Below are 24,601 nucleotides of genomic sequence, written 5' to 3'. Positions count from 1 at the left end.
TGTGTATTTTGAATATGGTGGCTCAGCACAGTAGAATCTGGAAGATGATCATAGTGGGCCAGAAACCACATTAACAACACACAAAATGCTAGTGGAGCATCTCAATCAGCAAACATTTGATGATGTATTTTGCCTTTGGATGCTGAAATCACCACTAATTGGTGTTAGCATCAACCTGTCAGCAGTGGAATAGTGCACACATTTTGTTAATAATGCCAGAACCTGCATTTGTCCTACAGTAACAATGAGCAACATCATATTAGATAACCTTAATTGACCAGTTCTGTGGTAACTTGATGGGCCTCATAAGGTAATAAAAGACATTTGCCAGTTGGATTCTTGTGAACCAGTCATGAAGGCAAAGTAATTTTATCCCTACCTGGAAAATACTCACTCTATCAAATGGAAAAGCACTCCTATGCACTATTTGTCATTCAAATATCCAACTTGACTATCAATTGCCCAGCTACTTTGAAGCTTGGTTATTATAATTTCATGTCATATGTTTTCTTGGCATATTTAATTGGACTCCATTGAGTTTATTCTATAGGACTTTTGTTGTAATTAATTAAAAATGTTAATTTTCAGCGTATATTACAGAATCATGGAATCTTATACCTCAGACAAGCACACATTATAGGTGTGCTGGCTCTTTGAAAGAGCTAACCAGATTACTCCCATCTCATAGCTCAAAAGCACAGAAATAGGCCCTTTGGCCCAACTGTCCATGTTAAATAAGTTGTCCCATCCAAACTAGTCCTATTTGCCCGTGTTTAGCCCATAACCTTGTAAACATTACCAATACATGTACCTGTCCATCTGTCTTTTAAAAGTTGTTATTGTACCTGCCTCAACCAGTTCCTTTGTGCAGTAAAAAGTTGCTCCTCAAGTTTCTATTAAATCTTTCTCCTCTAACTTTAAATCTATGCCCTCTAATTCTTGATTCCCCAATCCTAGGAAAATATATGCACATTTACACTATTTATGTCCATCATGATTTTATACACCTCTATAAGAACACCTCTCAGTCTTCTATACTCCCAGAAATGAAATCCTAGCCTGTTCAACCTCTCCCTCAAGTTCCAACAACATCTGTCCGTGTTCTTCCTACCTGCATATAGGCACAGAGCAAGGCGCCAGATATGAGGTTACAAAAAGGTGGTCACAAGGGGCAGAAGAGCGACTGTGGGACTACTTTGAGTCAGTGGACTGGGTCATTTTCAAGGACTCAGCAGGGTACTGAATGAGTACACCATGGTTGACACTGACTTTATAAAGACACTTGTTGACAAGAGTGTTCCCACAACATTATTCATAGTTTTCCCCAACCAGAAACCCTGGATGAATCAATAGATTTGAAATCTGCTGTGGGCTACATTGGAGGTGTTCAGATTTGGCATTCCAGGAAAGTACTAGAGATCCTGAAGCTCTCGGCCCAAAATGTCAACTGTTTATTCATTTCCTGCTTATTGCTCTTTTAGTTGTCATTGGTTTTTAAAAGCTTCGCAATCATCTAACTTCCCACTAATTTTTGCTATACTTTATGCCTTCTCTTTTGCTTTAATGCTGTCTTTGACATCCCTCGTCAGCCATGGTTGCCTAATACACCCTTTAGAATACTATGTCTTCTTTGTGATGAATTTATCCTGCGTCTTCCCAAATTGTTCCATCCACTCCAATTGTCTACGTCACAACATGTCAATAGCAGATGCTATTTTATTGGCCTTTCACTCAGCTCCAGAACACCTGGACAATGAAGATGCATACATCAGGATGCTCTTCATTGACTACAGCTCAGTATCCCCTTGAAACCCATCACTAAGCTCCAAGACCTAAGCCTCAATACTTCCCCGTGGATCCTTAATCTCCTCACTTGCAGAACCCAGTGAATGTGGTTTGGCAATGTCTCTTCCACAATCACCATTAGCACAGATGTGCCTCAAGGTTGTGTGCTTAGCCCACTACTCTACTCGCTTTATCCCTATGAATGTTGTATTTAAATTTGCTAATGACAGCACTGTTGTTGGTCAGATCAAGTGGTGTCAAGTCGACATATAGGAGGGGGGTTGAAAATCTGGATGAATGGTGCCACAATAACCACCTCTCACTCAATGCCAGCAAAACCAAACGACTGATTATTGACAACAGGAGGAAGAAACCAGAAGTCCATGAGTCAGTGCTCTTTAGGGGATTGGAGGTGGAGACGTTCAGTAACTTTAAGTTTCTTGGTGTTGTCGTATCAGAGGATCTGTCCTGAGACCCATACTCAAGCAACATCACAAAAAAAGCTCAACAGTATCTCCTTTCCAGAAATTTGCAAAAATTCAGCATGTCACCTGTCACATACCCCGGGACGGGTTAAAGAACCAGCAGAAATAGAAAACACTTGAGTCCAGTATTGCTATTAACTAATAATATTTATTAGCAACTACACAATATAGTAATATAAATTCGGATATATCAAACGAGTTAGCAATGATTATATCTATAAGTGTGGAAATATATGAAAACCAAGCTTTAAGTTTAGAGGGAGAGGGAGAGGGAGAGGGAGAGGGAGAGGAAGATATATATATATATATATATATATATATATATATATATATATATACATACATATATATATATTTTTTTGAGTCTTCAGGTGAGCTGACGCCATCGATCTTCCCGTTGTCCTCTGAAATCCTTTAGAAGTCACCGACTGTGACCACAACAAGGGGACCATTCTTCTGTGGTGGAATTATCGACCCAGGCAACGGTTGGACACATGAATAACTCCCCACCGGTCACACCCTTTTCACACTGCGAGAGCCACTGATCGATCCTCCAAAACTCACTTTTTCTGTGGGCACAAAAAAGCTCATCCAGTGTCCAAAACCATGTGTCTCCAGGTCTAACAGCTGACCTTCTATTTATCTCCCCGTGCTGAATACTAGCTGTCCATCAAGCAGCTCCTCCCTTCTCCTCTCTAAGAATTTGGAAGCTGCTGGTGTCCTTGCAAAAGTATAAATATGCTGCCCAAAAACCATAACACCATTTCAAAGCAGTCTTCATCTCTCTCTCTTTAACAACAACAAGGTGTCTGTGTTAAATAACTCTCTCTCTCTTCAAAAACACAGTTCATAGAGATAATTCAGGACCCCGTCACACACCTAAAACTTTGACAAACTTCTATGGATGCATAGTGGGAAATATCCCAACTGGTTATGACAGCCTGCTATGTGAGCAGCAATGTCCAGCAATGGAAAAGTCTACATGAAGTAATGGACGTAGCTCATTGCATGACAGACAAAGTCTTCCCACTGACATGGAGTGCTGCCACCCAGCACCATCATCAAAGACTCCCCATCCAGGTCATGTTCTCATCTCACTGCTGCCATGGCAGGGAGGTACAGGACCCTTAGGTTCCACATCACCATGTTACTAACAGTCTATTTACTCCTCAACCACCAAGCTCCTGAACCAGTGTGGATAACTTCATTTACCTGAACACCGAAATGATTCCACAACCAATGGAATTACTTTCAAGGTCTCTACATCCAATGTCCTCAGTATTAATTATCTATCTATCTATCTATCTATTTATTTGTTACACATCGGTTGTCAGTCTTTGTGTGCATTTTATCATTGTTTGTCTCGTATGTGTTTGTTCTATTATGAATAGTCACAAGAAAATCAATCTCAGGGTAGTAGATGGTGACACAGATGTACTCTGATAATAAATTTAATTTGAAATGTGAAATTTCCTGTTGGGCAACTGAAGCCTCAACAAAGGGGATACAGGACCCGGAAAAGACTGCAAGTTTGCTTCGTTGGCCTTTCTGGTGACTAGAATCATTTATGCAGAAGTCCATGGACTTGCCTACAGTGGAAATGGCATTGTTGATCCCAGCACTGGTACATCCTATTTAACCAGACATTGCCAATCTCCTCATGTGGGTCCTGTACTGACCTAGAACTCTATATCCTGTCTCCTCTCCTCAGCTACACAAAGACAGAAGCTTCTTGTGAAGTTATGACAAGAAAAGAACTTAGGAACACAGCACTCAAGGGAAGGATTGCTGAACACCTTAAATGATGGAAACAAGGACTAAATTAAACACTCCATATTTATTTTAAAGTAACAACAGAACTTCACATGAAACTGGTATTAACTATTCCTTAATGCACAACATAAAATTAAAATGATGGCAAATAAAAATGTAACATGGTAACAAAGCAATACTGAAGGTAAGATGTAGTGAACGGAGGATGTACAATAGTAACTGTTGCACCCTTTAATTAGTATTACACTCAATTGTGCTTCACAGTCAGGGTCTCTGAGGGAGGGTTCAATGTGGTGTCTGGCAGTCAGCAAGATTTCAGATGCCCAGCCCGAACACAGTGACAATACAATACGTGGTATTATTCTCCCATCTCACAGTGCAGCTCCCTGAAAACAGTTAAAAGGTGCACAGTTAGGAATTGTTTCAACATTGCCACATGCTTGGGCAAACTACTTGACAGAGTGCATGTTATTTTTATTTATATATTGTTTAAGTACTCCACGTCACAGTCCCATGAATCAGCATTTGGACATTCTGATAGCAATTAAATTAATCCCACGGTTCATCCCCATGTTCTACTTCTGAAAGCAAGCAGTGCCAGCTCCACTTCCCCAGCCCACCAGCATGTGGCAAGTTCTGTTGGATGTATGAGGGTTGATTTGTCTGGAACGTCAGAAGCTGAAAGGAAGTTTGTAAGGTTATGAGAGGCATAGATAGGGCAGACAGAGACTCCCCACACACCGCCCCCAGATGGAAATGTCAAAAGCTAGGGGGCATAAGTTTAAAGTGATATTCAAGTGACATTTTATTTACAGAGAGTGGCTTGTGCCGGGGAGGTGGTGGAAGCAGATACAATAACAATGTTTAAAAGGCGATTAGACAGACATTAACAGACAGGGAACGGAAGGGTATAGACCAGGGGCAGCCAGAAAGGTTTACTGCAGATTGGTATCATTATCTGTGCAGACATACACAACACACTGGAGGAACTCAGCAGGTTGGGCAGCATCCGTGGAAACGAACAGTCAATGTTTTGGGCCGAGACCCTTCGGCAGGGGCCCTATAAAGAAGGTGGGGGGAGGGTGGGAAGGAGAAGGCTGGTAGGTTCCAGGTGAAAAACCAGTAAGGGGAAAGATAAAGGAGTCGGGGAGGGGAAGCAGGGAGGTGATAGGCAGGAAAGGTGAAGAAGGAATAGGGGAAAGCACAATGGGTAGTAGAAGGAGGCGGAACCATGAGGGAGGTGATAGGCAGCTGGGGGAGGGGGCAGAGTGACATAGGGATAGGGGAAGGGAATTACCGGAAGTTGGAGAATTCTATGTTCATACCAAGGGGCTGGAGACTACCTAGACGGTATATGAGGTGTTGCTCCTCCCACCTGAGTTTAGCCTCATCATGGCAGTAGAGGAGACCATGTATGGACATATCCGAGTGGGAATGTGAAGCAGCGTCGAAGTGGGTGGCAACCAGGAGATCCTATCTGTTATGGCGGACGGAGCGGAGGTGCTCGACGAAGCGGTCCCCCAATCTGCGTCGGGTTTCACCGATGTAGAGGAGGCCGCACCGGGAGCACCGGATGCAATAGATGACCCCAACAGACTCACAAGTGAAGTGTTGCCTCACCTGGAAGGACTGTTTGGGGCCCTGAATGGTGGCAAGAGAGGAGGTGTAGCACTTACGCTTGCAGGGATAAGTGCCGGGTGGGAGATCTGTGGGGAGGGACGTGTGGACCAGGGAGTTGCAGAGGGACTGATCCCTGCGGAAAGTGGAGAGGGGTAGAGAAGGAAAGGTGTACTTAGTGGTGGGGTCCTGTTGAAGGTGGCGGAAGTTGCGGAGGATAATGTGCTAGATCCGGAGGCTGGTGGGGTGGTAGGTGAGGACAAGGGGAAATCTGTCCCCGTTGTGGTGACGGGAGGATGTTGGGGCAAAGGGCCTGTTCCTGTACTGACGTTCTGAATTACTTTGCTTTTGGTTGGATAGCTATTTGTTTGAACACATTTGTTTCTGACTGTATGAATTATTTCTATTTGTCACTATTCTATAGCATTAGATTATACAGATGGCTTGCTGGATAGCAAAACGAATTGCATCCAGTATTTATTCTTGATTGCTATTACCTCTTCAAAGAATGCAATGAGAGTATTAAAGCAAGGCTTTCACTTTTAAATTCTAGTTGACTATTCAGCAGTATTTTAGATGCTTATCACTTTTTACGATTGGTACATTTTATTTATTTTGAACTTAAGAGATGCATCACAGTAACAGGAACATCTGGCTCAATGACCCACGCCACCCAATTACACGCATGTGACCAATTAACCGACAAACCCATACGTCTTTGGAAAGTGGAAGGAAACGGGAGAGCCTGGAGGAAACTCCCACGGTCACTAGGAGAACGTTCAAACTCCTTACAGGCAGTTGGGGATTTGAACCTGGGTGGCTGGCATTGTTACGCTACCATGCCACCACTTTGGTATTTGCAGATGACTGACTTGACTGCACCACTTACAGAACATCATACCCAGTTCCCTGGGCTTAATTTACTTTGCCTATAAGAAAAGAACAAAGTATGAGGAGGCTCACAATCCTTCCCTTCATACACAGCTTAATGCTGAGATGATTCCAAGTTGCACAAAAAGAATCCTTTCTCGACAAGTCACAGTCATTCAGCAGCTAAGCAGAAATGCAATTGTTACAACATCAAACTTACCGTCGGTATTAGCATCCCAGTAGCAAGAATTAGCTGCGCTCAGACCGGCTCCATTCTTCTGCATTATCACAGTGGTCACTGCAGTCAAGTACAGTTCACTGGTCAGTATCCCACTGTTCAGGTACTTTCACACAAGTTTGACAGGGTAACATAGTGATTCGCACAATGCTACACAGTGACAGTGACCCGGGTTCACTTACCACTGCCGTTTGTAAGGATTTTCTACTTTCTCCCTGTGACCGTGTGGGTTTCCTCTGGGTGCTCTGGTCTCCTCCCATAGTCCAAAGACATACCGGTTGGTAGGTTAATTAGTCCTGTGATTAGGTGAGAGTTAAATGAGGGTTGTTGGGCAGCATGGCTTGAAGGGCTGGAAGAGCCTATAATCTCAATAAATAAATAAACTTCCCATTTCTATTGGCACAATGTGAACATCTTGTGTGGGCAAAACATGCTGTGTACGAAGAGTGGAAAAGAACGATAGTGGATATTCCAGCTAATGAATTAAAGCATCCAGAGGTATAACAGGAATTTGTCAATCTAGACTTCAATTGTGCTTATTTACATTGTAAACATTCATGCAGTAATTTCCTGTGAATAATCCATGTAGGATTTGACAACCTTCAGCAAGAGTAAGAGACCACAGCTAATACTGATGTTCTGCCACTGGGTTATTCTAGTAATGGCGAGTGCTGGTTCATGTTGATCTTTCACATGAACAAAAGTACATGCCCATCCTGCCAATGGAGCTGTTACGGAACCTCTGCCTCCCAAACTCCTATTAACACTAACTCCCGGAATAGTCAAAAAGAAACACACCTTTTCCTCCCCACCACCCACCAAGAAAAATACAGTTGTTTAAGATAACTATTCTTTAGGAGCCCCCAGCCAATCATGATGTATAACCTTCAGATGGGTTACACAAGAGCAGTCAGCTCCGTACAACAAAGTCCAATTTCACTTTCTCTTGTCCCAGAAATGTATCTGCACTCAAGTGGATAACTGCCTATTTACTACACATTATTTAACTCTTTTTCTTGCCAGTTGTTGTACTTGACATTTTACTCCAAAAATTGTTTTTCAGTGAGACTGATATTGCACACCACAATAAACTTTAAGCCTATTTGTGTCCATTACTCCCCTCTGTCTCAGTTGACGTTAGCTAGACCACGACTAGAGTTTCACATGTACACGATTATATGCAGAATTAAAAGTGCGAGAACCTAACTGACTCGATGGCAGCTTGACAAGTCGTGCTGTGAGAATAATGTATGAACAAAAAAGTGTTTGTTCCATGAGAAGCTTCTTTGTCTGTATGTGATAACAATGTATATCAGCAGCTCCAAACAGTATTCTGGGCTCACTTGGCTGCAGGTTTTGGTGAGCAGAGACTCTGTGTTGCCAACTGAGAATGCAAGCTTGCTAGTAAACAGTATGTACTTTTAAGTAAACTGTGTTTGACAGTTATTCCGTGTCTGAACCTAAAGGCCTCTGGTAGAGAGGCAGATCGGCACCTTAGCGCAGCGAGCAATATGTGGTAGACCCCTCGCCAAAATTGACCAAGTGGGGTGAATCAGATGAACCGGCCCACAAGGTGAGCTTTAAACTTGGTTCCTCTCTGCTCTCTGACGACCCTGTTTGTTCCCTCATTTTGACGGGGAAAATCTACTGACGGGACCCAGAATGGAAAATCAAGACGGCCGGTTCGAGTCCCCCGGAATAATTGAGAAGTTCGAGTCTTCTCGTAAGTGAAGACGCGTGGTCAAGTCCCTTGGAATACGATGGGTGCGCACTTAGACAAAGGAGGGAGGAGGTGGAGAGTAGTCCGATACAGAAAGTAATAGACAAATATCCAGACAATGAAAAGAAACAGAGACAAATGTCGTTCCAATTGTCTAAACATTTGGGAAAAGACAACTGCAGGAGGGTACATTTGACTTAACAGGGAACAGGGAATATGGAAAGGGAAGGCATGGAAAGAGTATGGTCACCTTATTGGCCTATGGTGACAAGAGGCAGAAATAAAAGACAGACATAAATTGTTGGGCCAATAACTCTAAGCGAAGAGGGATAGACGTCCGTGATAAAAGAGGCAATCCTAGGAGTTGGCAAGATTTGAGAGCGATTTGTGAAGAATGGGATAAGGGACAGAAACAGACAAAGGAGACGGGGAAAGAAATTGTATGAGAGACAAAACATACTGACCATGAAAGAACGAATAAAGGGAAAAGGGAAACGGAAAATAAAATTAATTCTGGGGTACACGGCCTCTACCCAGACATACCGACCGATTCTCCAAATGATACTGATGATGACTGGGAATGGGTAAGTGACCTAATAATACAGCCATACGACCCACAACTGCATTGGTGCCTATTTTACCATGGTCAGGTTCCCCACCCCATATGGTTCTCACGCTGGTGCCTCAGTTGCCAATTCGACAGTCATTGCATCGCCACCGACTGATGTAGTTTCTCTAGAACAGTTGGGAAGCCCAATACCCGTTTCTGCCCGCACGCGGTCAGACTGGACCCGTCCTGGACTGGAGCTCTGAACAAGCGCCATCAGTTTTACCGGGACCAATACAGAACCCCAAGGGTTCTGTCATTATTTAAGAACTGTCCTGACTATTTATTCCGCTAACTACCGAGATTTGTTCCCTCTGGCTATGGCCGCCCTTACTCCAACTGATCAGACACGATTCACCACTTGGCTCGGACATGGCAATTACAACCAGCTACGACTGTTCAAACCAAACTGCAGATGATTGAAAATATATTGGACCCCTGTCCCACATTCTGCCTCCCTCCATAGATGTAACTAAGGTCTTAGAGTGTAAACCCAGGAAAGGTGAGACCCCTGATGATTTCCTAAAACGTCTTAATGCCATTTATTCTGCACGATCGGGAGATCCGCCGTACACAGCAGGGAACCGGTCCCTACAGTACTGTGCTCTGCTCCTCCAAGCCCTGCCCAGCAAGGTGGCCGACGAGGTTAAAGTCAACAATATGAACGGGTCAGAATCCACTCAAGCTTCAGAAAGCCATTTAAAATAAGTTAGTAGTTCACAAAGACAAAGTATTTCTAGGAAAGTTGTAAATCAGATAAAGACATTCATTATTTATCATTGTAGCTGTATTAACAATCTGTGCCCTTGTCAGAAAGAAGTGTCTAGTTCAGTCTTTCAAAGCAAACCACAGAGGCTGTCACAAGGTGGGCATTGGTGGCGGACCCAAATGCAAGACACAGACTCTGAAGTACTAGAAACAGGACTCGGTGTGTCAAGAAAGCAAGGGAAGAGGGGAAGAAAGGACACTGGACATAGACACAGGCCCTGGACGAGACTAGGATGCAGGGCCTGGGCTAGGAGATGGACAAGAAACATGGAACTCAGACAAGGAACTAGGAACAAGGAGCCTGGACTAGGGACACAGGACTCCGGAACTAGAGCCTGGACAAGGACCCGGAACCTGGGTCTTGGTTGGGACTAGGAACCTGGGTCTTAACTCAGAACCGGAATCCAGGTTTAGGCTAGGACAAGATGTGGTTACAAGTCGTGGCGTGGCTACAGGACTGGACGCAAGACTCCTGGACAGGACGAGGGAAATCCAGCACTGGGCTGGGCGAGGCACATGGACAGGATGAGAACACAAACCCTTGACTTGTCTTGGGAGACAGGAACCTCAGAGCCTTGGGTTTGGAACTCAGGAACATGGAACACAAAGCTGGGACCCTCCTTGGGAGCAGGATGTAGGGCCAGGACTCGTACACAGCACACAGAGCCAGGACCCCTTCCTTGGGAACAGGACCGAAGGCCGGGGTTCTTTCTATGCACAGTACACTGAACACGAAGAGACAGTTCTCCACTCAGGGTAGCAGCAAACAGCCAGATCTACCCAGCAGAGGCAAGGACACAGAGACAGTTTCCAACTCAAGGTAGCAGCAAACAGCTGGATCTACCTAGTGAAGGCGAGGACACAAAGAGACAATTCCAAACAACAACAGACTGTTCCTTATCTTGACACTGCAAGGCCCCAGTCTTGCTCTGGTGGTTAAACCTGACAGCATTGCAGGTGAGGCTTCAGAAGGAAGGGGAAGGGAAGAGAACAGTCCAGCAAACAATCCCTAGTTTGCAGAGGTATTTATGTGCCAGACCGAAATGAGAATCAGGTGCCTCAATTAAAGCACCCAACAGAAGGGAGAAAACAGGAAAACTCAGAACAAGGATCGATGGACCGGAATGCGGACTTCATGGACCGGACCATGACAGTGGCCATCTTAAGGGAGAAAAAGTTCATTTAAATTTTCAGTGGGTGGCGAGAGCAATCTTCTATATTTCAATATTTGTTTTCTTTCTGTGTGAGGAAATGTTAATTTTTGATTTTGTCCAATTCTGAACAATGTAAGGACATACATATAGTTATTTTAAAAAAAACTAGGGTCAGAAAAAAAGATTTATTTGTGTAAGGGGTATCTTCTTTTATACCACGAGGAAGGGGAGTTGACTGCTGAAGACACCTCGGTGAGAGAGGTCATGGCGACTGGACCCTGAGGCCATGGAAGACATAGGCAGCGTGTGTGTGGATTATAGGACGCTGAACAGGCGCACTGTCATTGACCAGAATACGGCCCTGAGGGCTGTTTGTGTGGTGCAACGTGATTTAATGTGCTGGATCTGAGGAGTGGATGTTGCCAGTTCCTGATGAGTGAGGCCGACAAGGAGAAGACAGCCATTATAGTCATAGTTATAGTCATAGTCATACTTTATTAATCCCGGGGGAAATTGGTTTTCGTTACAGTTGCTCCATAAATAATAACTAGTAATAGAACCATAAATAGTTAAATAGTAATATGTAAATTATGCCAGTAAATTATGAAATAAGTCCAGGACCAGCCTATCGACTCAGGATGTCTGACCCTCCAAGGGAGGAGTTGTAAAGTTTGATGGCCACAGGCAGGAATGACTTCCTATGACGCTCAGTGCTGCATCTCAGTGGAATGAATCTCTGGCTGAATGTACTCCTGTGCCCACCCAGTACATTATGTAGTGGATGGGAGACATTGACCAAGATGGCATGCAACTTAGACAGCATCTTCTTTTCAGACACCACCATGAGAGAGCCCAGTTCCATCCCCACAACATCACTGGCCTTACGAATGAGTTTGTTGATTCTGTTGGTGTCTGCCACCCTCAGCCTGCTGCCCCAGCACACAACAGCAAACATGATAGCACTGGCCACCACAGACTCGTAGAACATCCTCAGCATCATCCAGTAGATGTTAAAGGACCTCAGTCTCCTCAGGAAATAGAGACGGCTCTGGCCCTTCTTGTAGACAGCCTCAGTGTTCTTAGACCAGTCCAGTTTATTGTCAATTCGTATCCCCAGGTATTTGTAATCCTCCACCATGTCCAGACTGACCCCCTGGATGAAAACAGGGGTCACCGGTACCTTAGCTCTCCTCAGGTCTGCCACCAGCTCCTTAGTCTTTTTCACATTAAGCTACAGATAATTCTGCTCACACCATGTGACAAAGTTTCCTACCGTAGCCCTGTACTCAGCCTCATCTCCCTTGTTGATGCATCCAACTATGGCAGAGTCATCCAAAAACTTCTGAAGATGACAAGACTCTGTGCAGTAGTTGAAGTCCGAGGTGTAAAGGGTGAAGAGAGAGGGAGACAAGACAGTCCCCTGTGGAGCCCCAGTGCTGCTGATCACTCTGTCGGACACACAGTGTTGCAAGCACACGTACTGTGGTCTGCCAGTCAGGTAATCAAGAATACATGATACCAGGGAAGCATCCACCTGCATCGCTGTCAGCTTCTCCCCCAGCAGAGCAGGGCGGATGGTGTTGAACGCACTGGAGAAGTCAAAAAACATGACCCTCACAGTGCTCACTGGCTTGTCCAGGTGGGCGTAGACACGGTTCAGCAGGAAGACGATGGCATCCTCAACTCCTAGTCGGGGCTGGTAGGCGAACTGGAGGGGATCTAAGTGTGGCCTGACCATAGGCTGGAGCAGCTCCAGAACAAGTCTCTCCAGAGTCTTCATGATGTGGGAGGTCAATGCCACCAGTCTGTGGTCATTGAGGCCGCTGGGGCGCGGCGTCTTCGGCACAGGGACGAGGCAGGACGTCTTCCACAGTACAGGAACCCTCCGGAGCCTCAGGCTCAGGTTGAATACATGGCGAAGTACTCCACATAGCTGAGGGGCACAGGCTTTGAGCACCCTGGTACTGCAGCCTTGCTTGGGTTGAGACGTTTCAGCTGTCCTCTCACCTGTAGAGCTGTGAAGCCCACCGTGGTGGTTTCGTGTGGGGGAGGGGTATAGTCATGAGAGCAGGGTGGGGGACTGTGAGGAGGGGTAGGAGGGGAGAGTGGAATATGTGTTGGTTGGGGGCCGACAACAGATGGCTCATGTGTTGGATGGGCGGGGGCCACACTGTCAAATCTGTTAACGAACAGGTTAAGTTCATTGGCCCTGTCCACACTGCCTTCTGCTCCTCTGTTGCTAGTTTGCCGGAACCCAGTGATGGTCCTCATAGGACCCCTGGGATTCTTCCGGTCTGAAAAGATGCCACAGGGCATATCCAGAGCCCCTGCAACCTTCCCGCGGGGCATGGGGAAGACCATGGTGGATGTGGAGGTGTTTGGAGTTTTGGTGTATTTGGATGATCTCCTAGCATTGAGATTTGCCTTGGAAGACTATGAAGTGAGGCAAGTGAGGGATCCCGGGTGACTAGGGATTAATGAAGTAAAACTTTCTTTGGACGAGTGCCAGGTCTGGAAACGGACGCAGCTCCTGAGTGAGGGGATTTGCACTGCTGAACTGAATGCTCAGGCTGGAGACTGAGTGCTGCAATTTTGGGAGAACCATTGAAGAATTGGAGTCCTCGCCCGTTAAAGTGGAGACAGGGAAATGGAATTCCCAGCTGAAACTACGGTCGTTTACTGATGAATTAATCCAGAGAGATGAAACAATGACCAAGCTTCGAAAGGATCAGCAGAAAGTCAAGAAATCGATCCAGAACAGACTAGAAGAAGCTGGTGGTGTAATTGTGTCCCAGATGGAGATAGACATGAAGCGTGAGTCAGAGAAGAAGCTGACGTCTTGATTGCAGGAGGCCGAAGAGGCAGCCCAGGCTAAGTGCTTCAGTTTGGAGAAAATCAAACAGCAGCTACCAATCGAGGAAATGGGGAAGAATACGAATTCGATGGATGATGAGATGGAGGTGTGGTACATGCTGCCTTTCGCTAACTTCCCCTTGTTGGATGAAGAGACTTTTGACCCTTCTCCCATTGAGTCAGGGGTAGTGAGGGGGGCTATCTGTGGGCAGCCTGGGTTACAGCAAGACCTAGAAGAAAAAGAAGCAGGACCCTGGACACGGGACAGGGGGCTCCGAGTTGCAGTGGGGGCATGAGTGAGAGAATAAGAAAGGAATTGGCAAGCAGACCCCAGGTATCCCCAGTAGTGTCCAAACCTGAAGGGTTTAGGTGAGGGGGTACGGAGGTCTTGGAGGATTAGGAAACTCCCAGATAGGTTGGCCTATGTAGTGCCCATCGAACAGGGCGTAAGGTCTACTGTTTGGGGAGCAATGTCACTGTTTGTACCTGGATTGGGTTTTTGTGTCTGCAGGAAGGGTTGGCGAGTTATTTAGAAGTCATGAGGACATGACTAAATTTGGTGGGGGGAGAGTGTAAGGTGTTTCTTCTTTAATGTTACTGCTAAAGTGAATAAAATGGCTTCTTTGTTATGTTAAAAATAAAATGGCTTCTCTGTGATGTTAACTGCTGAGACAGTGGTTGTCTCTCTAGCAGCTTGTTTGGGTTATATTACTGATAAGAGAATTGTATTCATTTGCTAACCAATTGGGATAGATGTTATTCTTTCTTGTGTGTCTGTAAGCTATTGTTTTCGGGGGCTTTGGGTGAGAAGGTGCGATAGGGACAGAGAGAGGAGACACGATGCTGTAAGCTGGCTGATGGGACAGACCCCGAGCGGGAGTCCGAGGCCCAGGATCTTTGGCGAGGAGAGAAGACAAAGTCAGATTAGTGTGGAGTGTCTGGTTGACCACCGTGGTTGGTCCCAGGCGGCGGGTCGAGGAGGTCGGAGGGGATCGAATGGTGGAAAGAAGACCCCGTTAATTGAGCTCCAACTGTGTGCATGAAGTGGTTGAGCTTTGATAAGATTGGTGCCTTTTACTTTCCTTTTATATTTATGTCTATTAATTACATAGTTCCAGTAAGATCTATAAAGTGTAATCATTTAATCACATATGGTGCATTGACTGTTATTTGGCGGGGTGGGGTACATCACACAAACTTGATTACCCAGTCTGGCGGGGCTGAAGACTGCTCCCCCTAGACGGAAGCGAGTTGAGCGAGCCTGAGGCTTACCGGGGGGTTACATTTGTTTTTAAAAGGTTTCGTGATCATGTAGCACCAATGTAGTACTGATCTTAATAGACCAGAAGGTACCAGATTCAGCCCTTGACCTGTGCTAATTAACCCCCATTGCTAATACACCACACTGACTCAGATGTGTAAATTCCTGGGTCTTGTCAACTTTCGCTGCAGTAGAAATGAGGTCCCTCTCCTACAGAACTCCCATCTTCATTTTCCCCTGTTCTACTGTGGTGCACATTTTGTTGAAAGAAATTACTCCCAGATTCGGGGTACCAGAGCAAGTTGTATCTGACAACGGCCCTCATTTTGTGGGTGAGATTAATACCCAACTATGCCAGGCTCTGGGTATTTAACAGACATTCCATTGCCCCCACAGACTGCAGGCTGCCGGCCTGATTAAAAGGGTTAGATTAGATTAGATTCAACTTTATTGTCATTGTGCTGAGTACAGATACAAAGCCAATGAAATGCAGTTAGCATCTAACCAGAAATGCAAAGAATAGTGTTATTTACAAAATAACTGCAAATAAAAAGTAAGTGCTACAGCACACAAATATAAAAGTACTGAGACAGTACAATACGGATGCAATAGCACTGTGATGTGAGGTTCAGCAGGGTCACAACCTCAGGGAAGAAGCTCTTCCTGTGCCTGCTAGTGCAGGAGCAGAGGCTCCTGTAGTGCCTACCGGATGAGAGGAGAGTAAAAAGTCCATGGTTAGGGTGAGATGCATCCTTGATAATGCTTTTCACCCTGCCCAGGCAGCGTTTATGGTAGATGTTCTCAATGAATGGATCGCTGAAAAACAAATTGGCTAAACTAGGACAAGAAAGCGGTCAAAATTGGCTCACAATGCTACCGATAGTCTTGTTTCAGATGAGAACTCATTATCAGACCAAACATGGTCAGTCGGCGGCTGAAATAGTACATGGCAGACCATTAAGAACTCCTGGAAGGCTGCCTCCCAAAATTACCTGAGATGGACCTGAATCAAACATTGAATGAAATTATAGGATATATCCTGGCACTAACCAAATCTCTCCAGGTCTTGCATTCGCAGGTGAAGAAGGCCTGTCAGGAAGGAGAGGAACTGGAAAATGAACATCGAGTTCGCCTAGGTGACTATGTTCTCGTAAAGAACCATCTTAGAAAGAAGCTGAAGCCTCACTGGAAAGGACTCAGCCAAGTGTTACTGACCACTCCAACGGCACTCAAACTACAAGGACTTCCAAAATGGACATATCTAGGACACGTCAAACGTGTGCATTCATGACTAAGCTATTACTAGTAATCTTAAGCACTTGTATTGTAGTAACCAAGCCAAACACCTTCCTGTCACTTTGCTATAGTTATGCTGGGAAAACTAACTCATCTGCCTGCTGGGTGTGTGCAGTGATTCCTTACCATGGGAAGATAGTTGGTTGGTACACTTGTCCCCCTGGAAAAAGACATCATGGCCCTCCACCACTGTCAGATCTGACCAACCAGTGAATACTCCTTACTTTCCAGGCAATAGCACTTGTCCCATTTCTGCAACGGCCAAACCACTGCGCCCCCTGAATGGAACTCAATGGGTTTGTGGGGAAAGGGCCTACTTGTAGCTCCCAGGAGAGACAGCTAGCTGATGGGATACCCAACAAGAGAGCAGAAATTGGATGGGATACTGCTTCCTGGCTTACCTTGTACCCCACATGTGAATGCTGAAAACCTTGGACCAGCACCCTTCCCTCCTTCAGCAAAAGCAAGGAATCTCACAACCAGAGTGCTTCTGGATGATAGCTTTCCCCTTCTACGGGGTGGCCTGCAATTCAAGGGAAATCATCAACCCGGCTGCAGTTTTGAAGGAGATGGACAATAGCACCACTAAGGCCATGGATGGCGTCCAGGATCAGGTGAGGGCCATCACCGCTGAAATGATTGTGCTACGACAGACAGCTTTACACAACCGAATGGCCCTCGATTTTGTTCTGGCTGAAAAAGGAGATGCATGTGCTGTTATAGGACAAGAGTGCTGCACCAACATCCCAGATGAATCAGAGAATATTGCCTATTTCTCTGTTCACACTCAAAAGGAGTAAATAAAATCCGGAAAATCGGGGCTGACCTACATGGCTTTAGCTCAAAAGGAGGATTGTGGCCTTTCAGTGGCATCTTTACAGGATGGAGCGGTGTACTGCTACATTATGCTATCATCATCATGGGAGTACTCATACTTATTGAACTTTTCCAATGTTTACAGCCCCTTGTCAGCCGGTGCTTTTGCCCTGCACCAACAGGGATATTTATACAAAGAGTCCCCCTAGAAGGAAGGGGACCCCAGAGAGACCGAGGTGCAAATGATGAGAATGGAGACTCTGATGATGCGGAAAGCCCTTCGGCTTATCCCAAGGGTTACTATTCACCCTTCTTACATGAATATGAAAATTAAGATGTACAACAACCCCGACATTGATAATCCTAGTTGTCATGGAATGACAAGAGGAGGGAATGAGGAATTATATGCAGAATTAAAAGGGCTAAAACCTAACTGACTTATTGGCAGCTTGATATGTCATGCTGTGGGGATAATGTATGAACAAAGAAGTGTTTGTTCCATGAGAAGCTTTTTGGTCTACCCCCATCTGTATGTGATAACAATGTATATCAGCAGCTCCAAACAGTATTCTGGGCTCACTTGGCTGCAGATTTTCTCAAACTTGGTGAGCAGAGTGTTGCCAACTGAGAATGCAAACTTGCTAATAAACAGTATGTACTTTTAAGTAGAATCTGTTTGACAGTTATTCCCTGTGTCTGAACCCAAAGGCCTCTGGTAGAGAGGCAGATCGACAGTAGTATTACATTCCTTACTTAAGGTTCTTGATGGAGAAATCAGAGAATGGTTGCTCATGTGGGAGAATCTGGAAGTGGAGGTCACTGTTGAAAAATAGGAAGTTCTGTATTAATAAGAGTTGAGGCAATATTTCTTCTGGGATAACTCTTTGAATAAACAAGAGGTAGACAGATTCTGGATTAGGTGATATCATAGAAAACGAGGAGGTGATGGAAGACATGAGTTACATAAAGGTAGATAAACCTCCATAGTCTGACCAAGTACATCGGGGGAACCAAGGAAAGAAATTGCTGGGGCTCACAGATCTCCCTCCTGGTAGTTAATTGTGTGATTGTGACCAGTGCTCGAACACCACCTTCCTCACCACCATTAAAGGGCCCAAACAGTCCTTCCAAGTGAGGAGACACTTCACCCGTGTATTTGTATCTGGTGCTTCTAGTGGAGCCTCTGCTACATCGGTGAGACCCAACATAGATTGGGGAAATACTGTGTGGAACACCTTCACTTTGTCTACCACAAAAGGCAGGATCGCTTGGTGGTCTTCCATTTCAATTCAACCTTCCATTCCCATTCTGACATATCTGTCCATGGCTTTCTCTATGGCCATAATGAGTCCAAATTCAGGTTGTAGCAGAAACACCTCATAATCTGTCTGGGTAGCTTCCAATCTGATGACAGGAACATCAATTTCTGTAACTTCCAGTAATTTCTCCATGCTCCCTCCTTTCTTATTCTATTCCCCATTTAGGTTATCCTCTCACCTCTTCTCTTCTCCTCACTTGCCTGCCCAGCACCTCTCTCTGGTGCCCCTCTTTCCCTTTCTTCCATGATCCATTGTCCTCTTCTAGGTTTCTTTTTCGGTCCTTTACCTCTTCCACTTATCAACTCCCCCCCTCCCACCCACTCTCTCACCTTCCCCCTCATCCAGTTTCACCTATCACTTGCTAGCTTGTACTTCTTTCAATCCCCCACCACTTTCTTCTGGCTTCTGCCTTTGTTTTTCCAGTCCTGACAGAAACATAGAAAATAGGTGCAGGAGTAGGCCATTCAGCCCTTTGAGCCTGCACCGCCATTCAGTATGATCATGGCTGATCATCCAACTCAGAACCCTGTACCTGCCTTCCCTCCATACCCCCGATCCCTTTAGCCACAAGGGCCATATCTAACTCCCTCTTAAATATAGCCAATGAACTGGCCTCAACTGTTTCCTGTGGCAGAGAATTCCACAGATTCACCACTCTCTGTGTGAAGAAGTTTTTCCTCATCTCGATCCTAAAAGGCTTCCCCTTTATCCTCGAACTGTGACCCCTCGTTGATGAAGGGTCTCGGCCCAAAATGCTGATTATTCACTCCCCTTCATAGATGCAGCTGACTTGCTGAGTTTCTCCAGCACCTTTTTAGTGTGTGGCTGAAGCTTTCCAGCACCTGCCGAATCTCTCGTATTTATAACTTGTGCTTGGAAGGTTATGTCTCGTGAATTTATAGAGTTATTTGAAAAGGTGAGAAAAATTGTCTACATGGACTTCAGCTAAGCTTTTACCAGGGATTTGCATCGTAGACATGTCCAAAAGGTGAGAGCACATGTGATCCAGGTCAGCCAGCCAATTGGAAAAAAAATTGGCTTCAAAGGAGTCAGAGGGACGTAGAAGAGACTTGCTTTTTAGATTGGAGGCAAATAATTAGTTGTGTACCACAGGTATCCATGCTAGATAATGATGATTTGGATGGGAATGTGGTTGGTTAGTAATTTGTGGATGGCACCAAAATGGTGGTTTGGTGGGCAACAAAGGACATTGTCAAAGGTTACAAGAAGATCTAGATCAGCTGGGAAAATGGGCAAAGGAACAGCAGATGGAATTCATCTCAGACAATTGTGAGTGATGCATTTTGGCAAGCTAGTAAAGACAGGGTCTTGGGGAGTGTTGTAGAACACAGAGAAAGTTCCCAGAAATTGATGAAGACATAGGACAAGATAGGACAAAATCAGCATGGTTTCCTTAAGGGAAAATCTTGCCTGATGATCCTGTTGGAATTCTTTGAGGAGATTGGAAGTGGGATACAGGGATGCAGTGTATGTTGTATATTTGGACTTTCAGAAGGTCTTTGACAAGGTGCCACACATGAGGCTGCTTGCCAAGTTAAGAAACTATGCTGTTACAGGAAAGTTACTAACATGGTTGGAGCCTTGGCTCATTGGTAGGGGGTGGCGAGTGGGAATAAAAGGACCCTTTTCTGGTTGGCTGCCAGTGACCAGTGGTGTTCTGCAGGGGTCGGTGTTGGGATCGCTTCTTTTTATGCTGTATATCAATGATTTAGATGATGGACTAGATGGCTTTATTGCCAAGTTTGCTGATGATACGAAGATTGGTGGAGGGGCAGGTAGTGTTGAAGAAACAGGTAAGCTGCAGAAGAACTTAAACAGATCAGGAGAATGGGCAAGAGAGTGGAAAATGAAGTACAATGTTAGAAACTGCATGGTGATGCACTTTCATAGTAGAAATAAATGTGCAGGCTATTTTCTGAACAGTGAGAAAATCCAAAAATCTGAGATGCAAAGAGATTTGGGAATCCTTATGGAGAAAGGCTCAGACAGAGTAGCATGGTGAACTTGTGGAATTTGTTACCACTTGCAGATGTGGAGGCCAGGTTGTTGTGTGTATTTAATGCCAAGATTGATTGCTTCTTGATTGGACACAGCATCAAAGGTTACGAGGAGAAAGTTGGAGAGTGGGGTTGAGGAGGAGAAAAAGGATCAGCCTTAACTGAATGGTGGAGCAGACTCCGGGCCAAATGGCCTAATTCTGCTCCTATGTCTTATGGTCTTATACAACAACATGCTTCTCCTCATGGGACAGGCATTGAGAACAAGAACTGGGACATCCTGTTACAACAGTATAGGACACTGGTAGACTGCACAATGGAATACTGTGTACAGTTCTGGTCATCATACTGTAGGAAGCATGTGATTGAGTTAGAAAGGGTGCAGAAAAGATTCACAAGGATGTTGCTGGGATTGGAAAGCTTGAATAATGTGTAATAGATTCACAAGGATGTTGCTGAGATTGGAAAGCTTGAATAATGTGTAAAAGATTCACAAGGATGTTGCTGGGATTGGAAAGCTTGAATATTGTAAAGAGCCTGTGATCATTTCCTTGAATTGAAGGAGAAAGGACAAGTTTTTCCCAAGAAGGTGGTGAGTCAATGAAATGAGCTGTCAGAAGAATCTGTAGAGATGGATACAATTTAAGTAAGATGTGGATGGGAAGGTTTAAGGGAATAGCAGTGAAACGCAGTCTGCACAGGATGGCATTCTACGGGGCCGCAGTGTGTCACATAATTCATGTTTCGTCTTGGTCAACAATCTGATGCAACACTTACAAATGTACTTGAAGGGTTTGCCCAGTCTGCTGAGTTGACGTAGACTGAGTTCCATCACACTGTTTGTCCAGTGGTTAACTCTGCTTGCCTGATACCCATTTTCACCAACCACGGTCTCTAATGATCAGAAACAGTAAAGCATTTATTAATTTCAACAGCTGATTACCTCCAGTCAATTTCAATACACCCGAATCACATTTAATGTCTTACCTCTGTAATGATACCTGTTACTTCATCACCAATAAATGCAGTCTGAAAAAGGAAAAGCATTTATGGGTGTCTTTGAAAACTTTTCCATGTGGATTTGCATTCACATGCATCCACACTTTAAAATTTGTGAGGATGCCTGGCACCAGACTGCAGACTTCTAATCATTTAAACATTATGTGAAAACTCAAAATGGTCCACAACATGTACTTATGAAGCAATCACAGAATGCAGAGGAACTGAGCAGATCAGGCAGCATCTATGGAAATGAATAAACCATGGACGTTTCAAGCCAGGACCCTTTTTCAGGACTGGAAAGAAGGGGAAATGCCAGAATAACAAGGTGGTGGTGAGAGAGGGAAAAGAGGAATAACTGGAGGATGAGAGGTGAACCCAAGTGTGTCTGAAAGGTAAAGGTCAGGGGATGAAGAAATCTGATAGGACAGAAGAATGGAGCATAGAAGAATGAGGGAGGGGGAGGTGATAGGTAGGGGAGAAGAGGTAGGAGGGAGGGAACTTATTTACTGGAAGGATAAATCAATGTTCGTGGCATCAGGTTGAAGTCCATGGACTGACATGAATGGGAAAGAGAATTGAAATACAATGTTGGAAACTGTATGAAATACAATTTTGGAAGGTGTATGGTCATGCACTTTGGTGGCAGAAATAAAAGGGCAGACTATTATTTAGATGGGGAGTGAATTCAAAATGCAGAGATGCAAAGGGACCTGGGAATCCTTGTGCAAGATACCTTAAAGGTTAACCTGCAGGTTGAGTCAGTGGTGAAGAAGGCGAATGCAATGCTGGCCTCTTATATTCTATACTTCTAAAAATGAATGCCAGCTTTGCATTCTAGAAGTATAGAACATAAGAGCAAGGATGTGATGCTGAGGCTCTATAAGGCACTTGTGAGACCACACTAGGAGTATTGTGTGCAGTTTTGGGTTCCTTACTTTAGAAAGGATATTCTGACATTGGAGAGGGTTCAGAGAAGATTCATGAGAATGATTTCAGGAATGAAAGGGTTACCGTATGAGGAATGTCTGGCAGCTCTTGGGCTGTATTCCCTGGAGTTGAGGAGAATGAGGGGGAATCTCACAGAAACATTCCAAATGTTAAAAGGCCTGAACAGATTAGATATGGCAAAGTTATTTCCCATGGTTGGGAAGTCTAGGACAAGAGGGCAAAACTTCAGGATTGAAGGACATCCATTTAGAACTGAGATGCTGAGAAATTACTTTAGTCAGAGGGTGGTAAATCTATGGAATTTGTTGCCAAGTCATTGGGTGCATTTAAAGCAGAGATAGAAAGGTTCTTGATTAACCAGAGCATCAAAGGGTTTGGGGTGAAGGCAGGGGAGTGGGGATGACTGGAACGATTGGATCAGCCCATGACTGAATGGAGGAGAAGACTTGAAGGGCTGAATGGCCTACTCTTGCTCCTCTATCTTATGGTCTCATGGAATTAAAATACTTGGTCATCAGGAAGTTCCGCTTTTGGCGGATGGAGCGGAGGGGCTCGACGAAGCTGCCACCCCCCCAGTTTACGGCGCGTCTCCCCCGCTGTGAGGAGCCGCATCGGGAGCACGAGACAATAGATGACCCCAGCACACTGGCAGGTGAAGTGATGGGAGGACTGTTTGGCGCTCTGAGGGGGCACTTTGGCCACTTGTAGGGAAAAGTGGCAGGAGGGCACTTCAGCCTCCAGATTGCAAACTGCTCCGGGGTGATTCCCCTCAGATTCAACTTTACAAGACACCCATGCTGGTACAGTTCAGTCTGTCAGCAACCCCATCACTGCATTCTGCCCTCTCCCCAGGCCACACCCTCTATAAAGACTCGCTGTTCATCCCCCCCTCATCCCTCATCCCGCACCACTCCCCACCTCCTCCCCACTTTCATAAGCGTCCATTTTCCCAACTGCCTCCTCCGCTCGAGTAAGCCTCCTCCCACCGGGCCAGCTTATGCAATGTTACAAGGTTGGGGCCATCTCTCTGATGTCATCAGGGCGGGGCACGTCACAGGAGGTGGGGCCGGCTGGGAGTTCTGATGCTATGGTCCGGTCCATGAAGTCTGCATTCCGGTTCATGGTCCGATCCGTGGACTCAGGAGTTGGGGGTCTTCCAGCTGTCCAATTGTTTTGATTGAGTTAATCATGGGCACCTGATTCCCATCTTGGGGCTTGGAATATAAGTAGCCTTGGTGGTGTGGGTGGGTGGCTGGTTTGGCTTGTCAAGATCCCCTGGGAGTAACAAGCTGGTGGAAGTCTAGAGTAGCCACTTGCCATCTTCAGGCTGTGTTGGGGAACCATCCCCTCATGGAGCCTTGCTGTCAGTAGTTGGAGCTGTCTTTGTGGTATGGATATGGCTGTTTCCTGGGCCAGCTGGGTGGCTGACAGCCACTCTGAGCTAGGTACGGATCTGGCTGTTTCTGTAGCCAGCTGAGTTTGCTGGCTGAACTGAGACTCAGAGTTACCCTGAAGCAGAGATGGAACTGTCTGTTGTTCTTTGGTGTTTGTCTCTTCTTGTCCTCGCCTCTGTGGGGTAAGACAGGCTGTTCTGCCATTGCCCTGTGGGGGGGTCCTGTCTTGTCTTGTCCTTGCCTCTGTGGGGTAAGTCAGGCCATTTTGCTGTTTCCCTGTGGGGGGATCTTTGTCTTGTCTTGTCTTGGCCTCTGTTGGGTAAGTCCAGCTGTTCTGCTATTACCCAACAGGTGGACCTGTCCCACCTTGGTGTGGAGATAAAGTTGAGTCTCCAAGCTCCTGCCTCAAGGCCAAGGCACCAGCCTCAAAGCCAAGACCCCAGCCACGTCCTATCCTGTAGTCATGTCATGTCCTTGCCTAAATTCTGGGGTTTGAACCCAAGGCAAGACCCAGGTGCTGAGTCCAGTCTCTGGCTCGGAGCCCCAAGCCCAGGCTCCAAGTTCATGGTTCCAAGTCCTGGTCCTGCCTTCCCTAGCCCAGGCTCCTAGTTCATAGTTCCTTGTCCGGGTTCCCTGTCTAGTCCATGTCCTAGCCCAAGTCTGCATTCTTGTCCTTG

General features: G+C 45.5%; 2 protein-coding genes across 3 annotated transcripts in view; one reads left to right on the top strand and one right to left on the bottom strand.

Annotated features, from left to right (window-relative positions):
* Nucleotides 1-4,242: 4,242 nt before the first annotated feature.
* On the bottom strand, nucleotides 4,243-23,475 carry LOC134350827 (dynein light chain Tctex-type 1-like). 2 transcript variants are annotated; one of them, XM_063056584.1, is made up of 5 exons: nucleotides 23,449-23,475; nucleotides 21,567-21,609; nucleotides 21,358-21,480; nucleotides 6,751-6,828; nucleotides 4,243-4,429 (listed from the first exon to the last, which is right to left on the bottom strand). In XM_063056584.1, exons 1-5 carry the CDS (start codon nucleotides 23,473-23,475, stop codon nucleotides 4,359-4,361), a joined length of 342 nt encoding a protein of 113 aa, XP_062912654.1. In that variant the 3' UTR covers nucleotides 4,243-4,358. The 2 variants fall into 2 exon arrangements, with proteins under 2 accessions (XP_062912654.1, XP_062912655.1); XM_063056585.1 differs by lacking the exon at nucleotides 21,567-21,609 and having other exon boundaries at nucleotides 21,358-21,474; nucleotides 23,442-23,475.
* The window catches only part of sytl3 (synaptotagmin-like 3), a 134,649-nt gene continuing 124,808 nt past the window's right edge, over nucleotides 14,761-24,601 (top strand). Inside the window, exon 1 of the mRNA XM_063056581.1 lies at nucleotides 14,761-14,937. The gene's annotated coding sequence lies outside the window, so the exon portion shown is untranslated. The remainder of the gene's footprint in view (nucleotides 14,938-24,601) is intronic.

Source organism: Mobula hypostoma, chromosome 8 (assembly GCF_963921235.1).
Source record: "Mobula hypostoma chromosome 8, sMobHyp1.1, whole genome shotgun sequence".
NCBI classification, from domain to species: domain Eukaryota; kingdom Metazoa; phylum Chordata; class Chondrichthyes; order Myliobatiformes; family Myliobatidae; genus Mobula; species Mobula hypostoma.
This window is presented reverse-complemented; position numbering and strand designations above follow the sequence as displayed.

Bases quoted from the DNA above. Each gene is read 5' to 3' on its own strand.
- LOC134350827 (XM_063056584.1), bottom strand. From the start codon at position 23,475: ATGGACGCTTATGAAAGTGGGGAGGAG. The intron at 21,481-21,566 runs TAAGACATTAAA...ACTGTTTCTGAT, and splicing joins AACAGGTATCATTACAGAGG to CATTAGAGACCGTGGTTGGT. The intron at 4,430-6,750 runs GTAAGTTTGATG...AACTGTTTTCAG, and splicing joins CTGGGATGCTAATACCGACG to GGAGCTGCACTGTGAGATGG.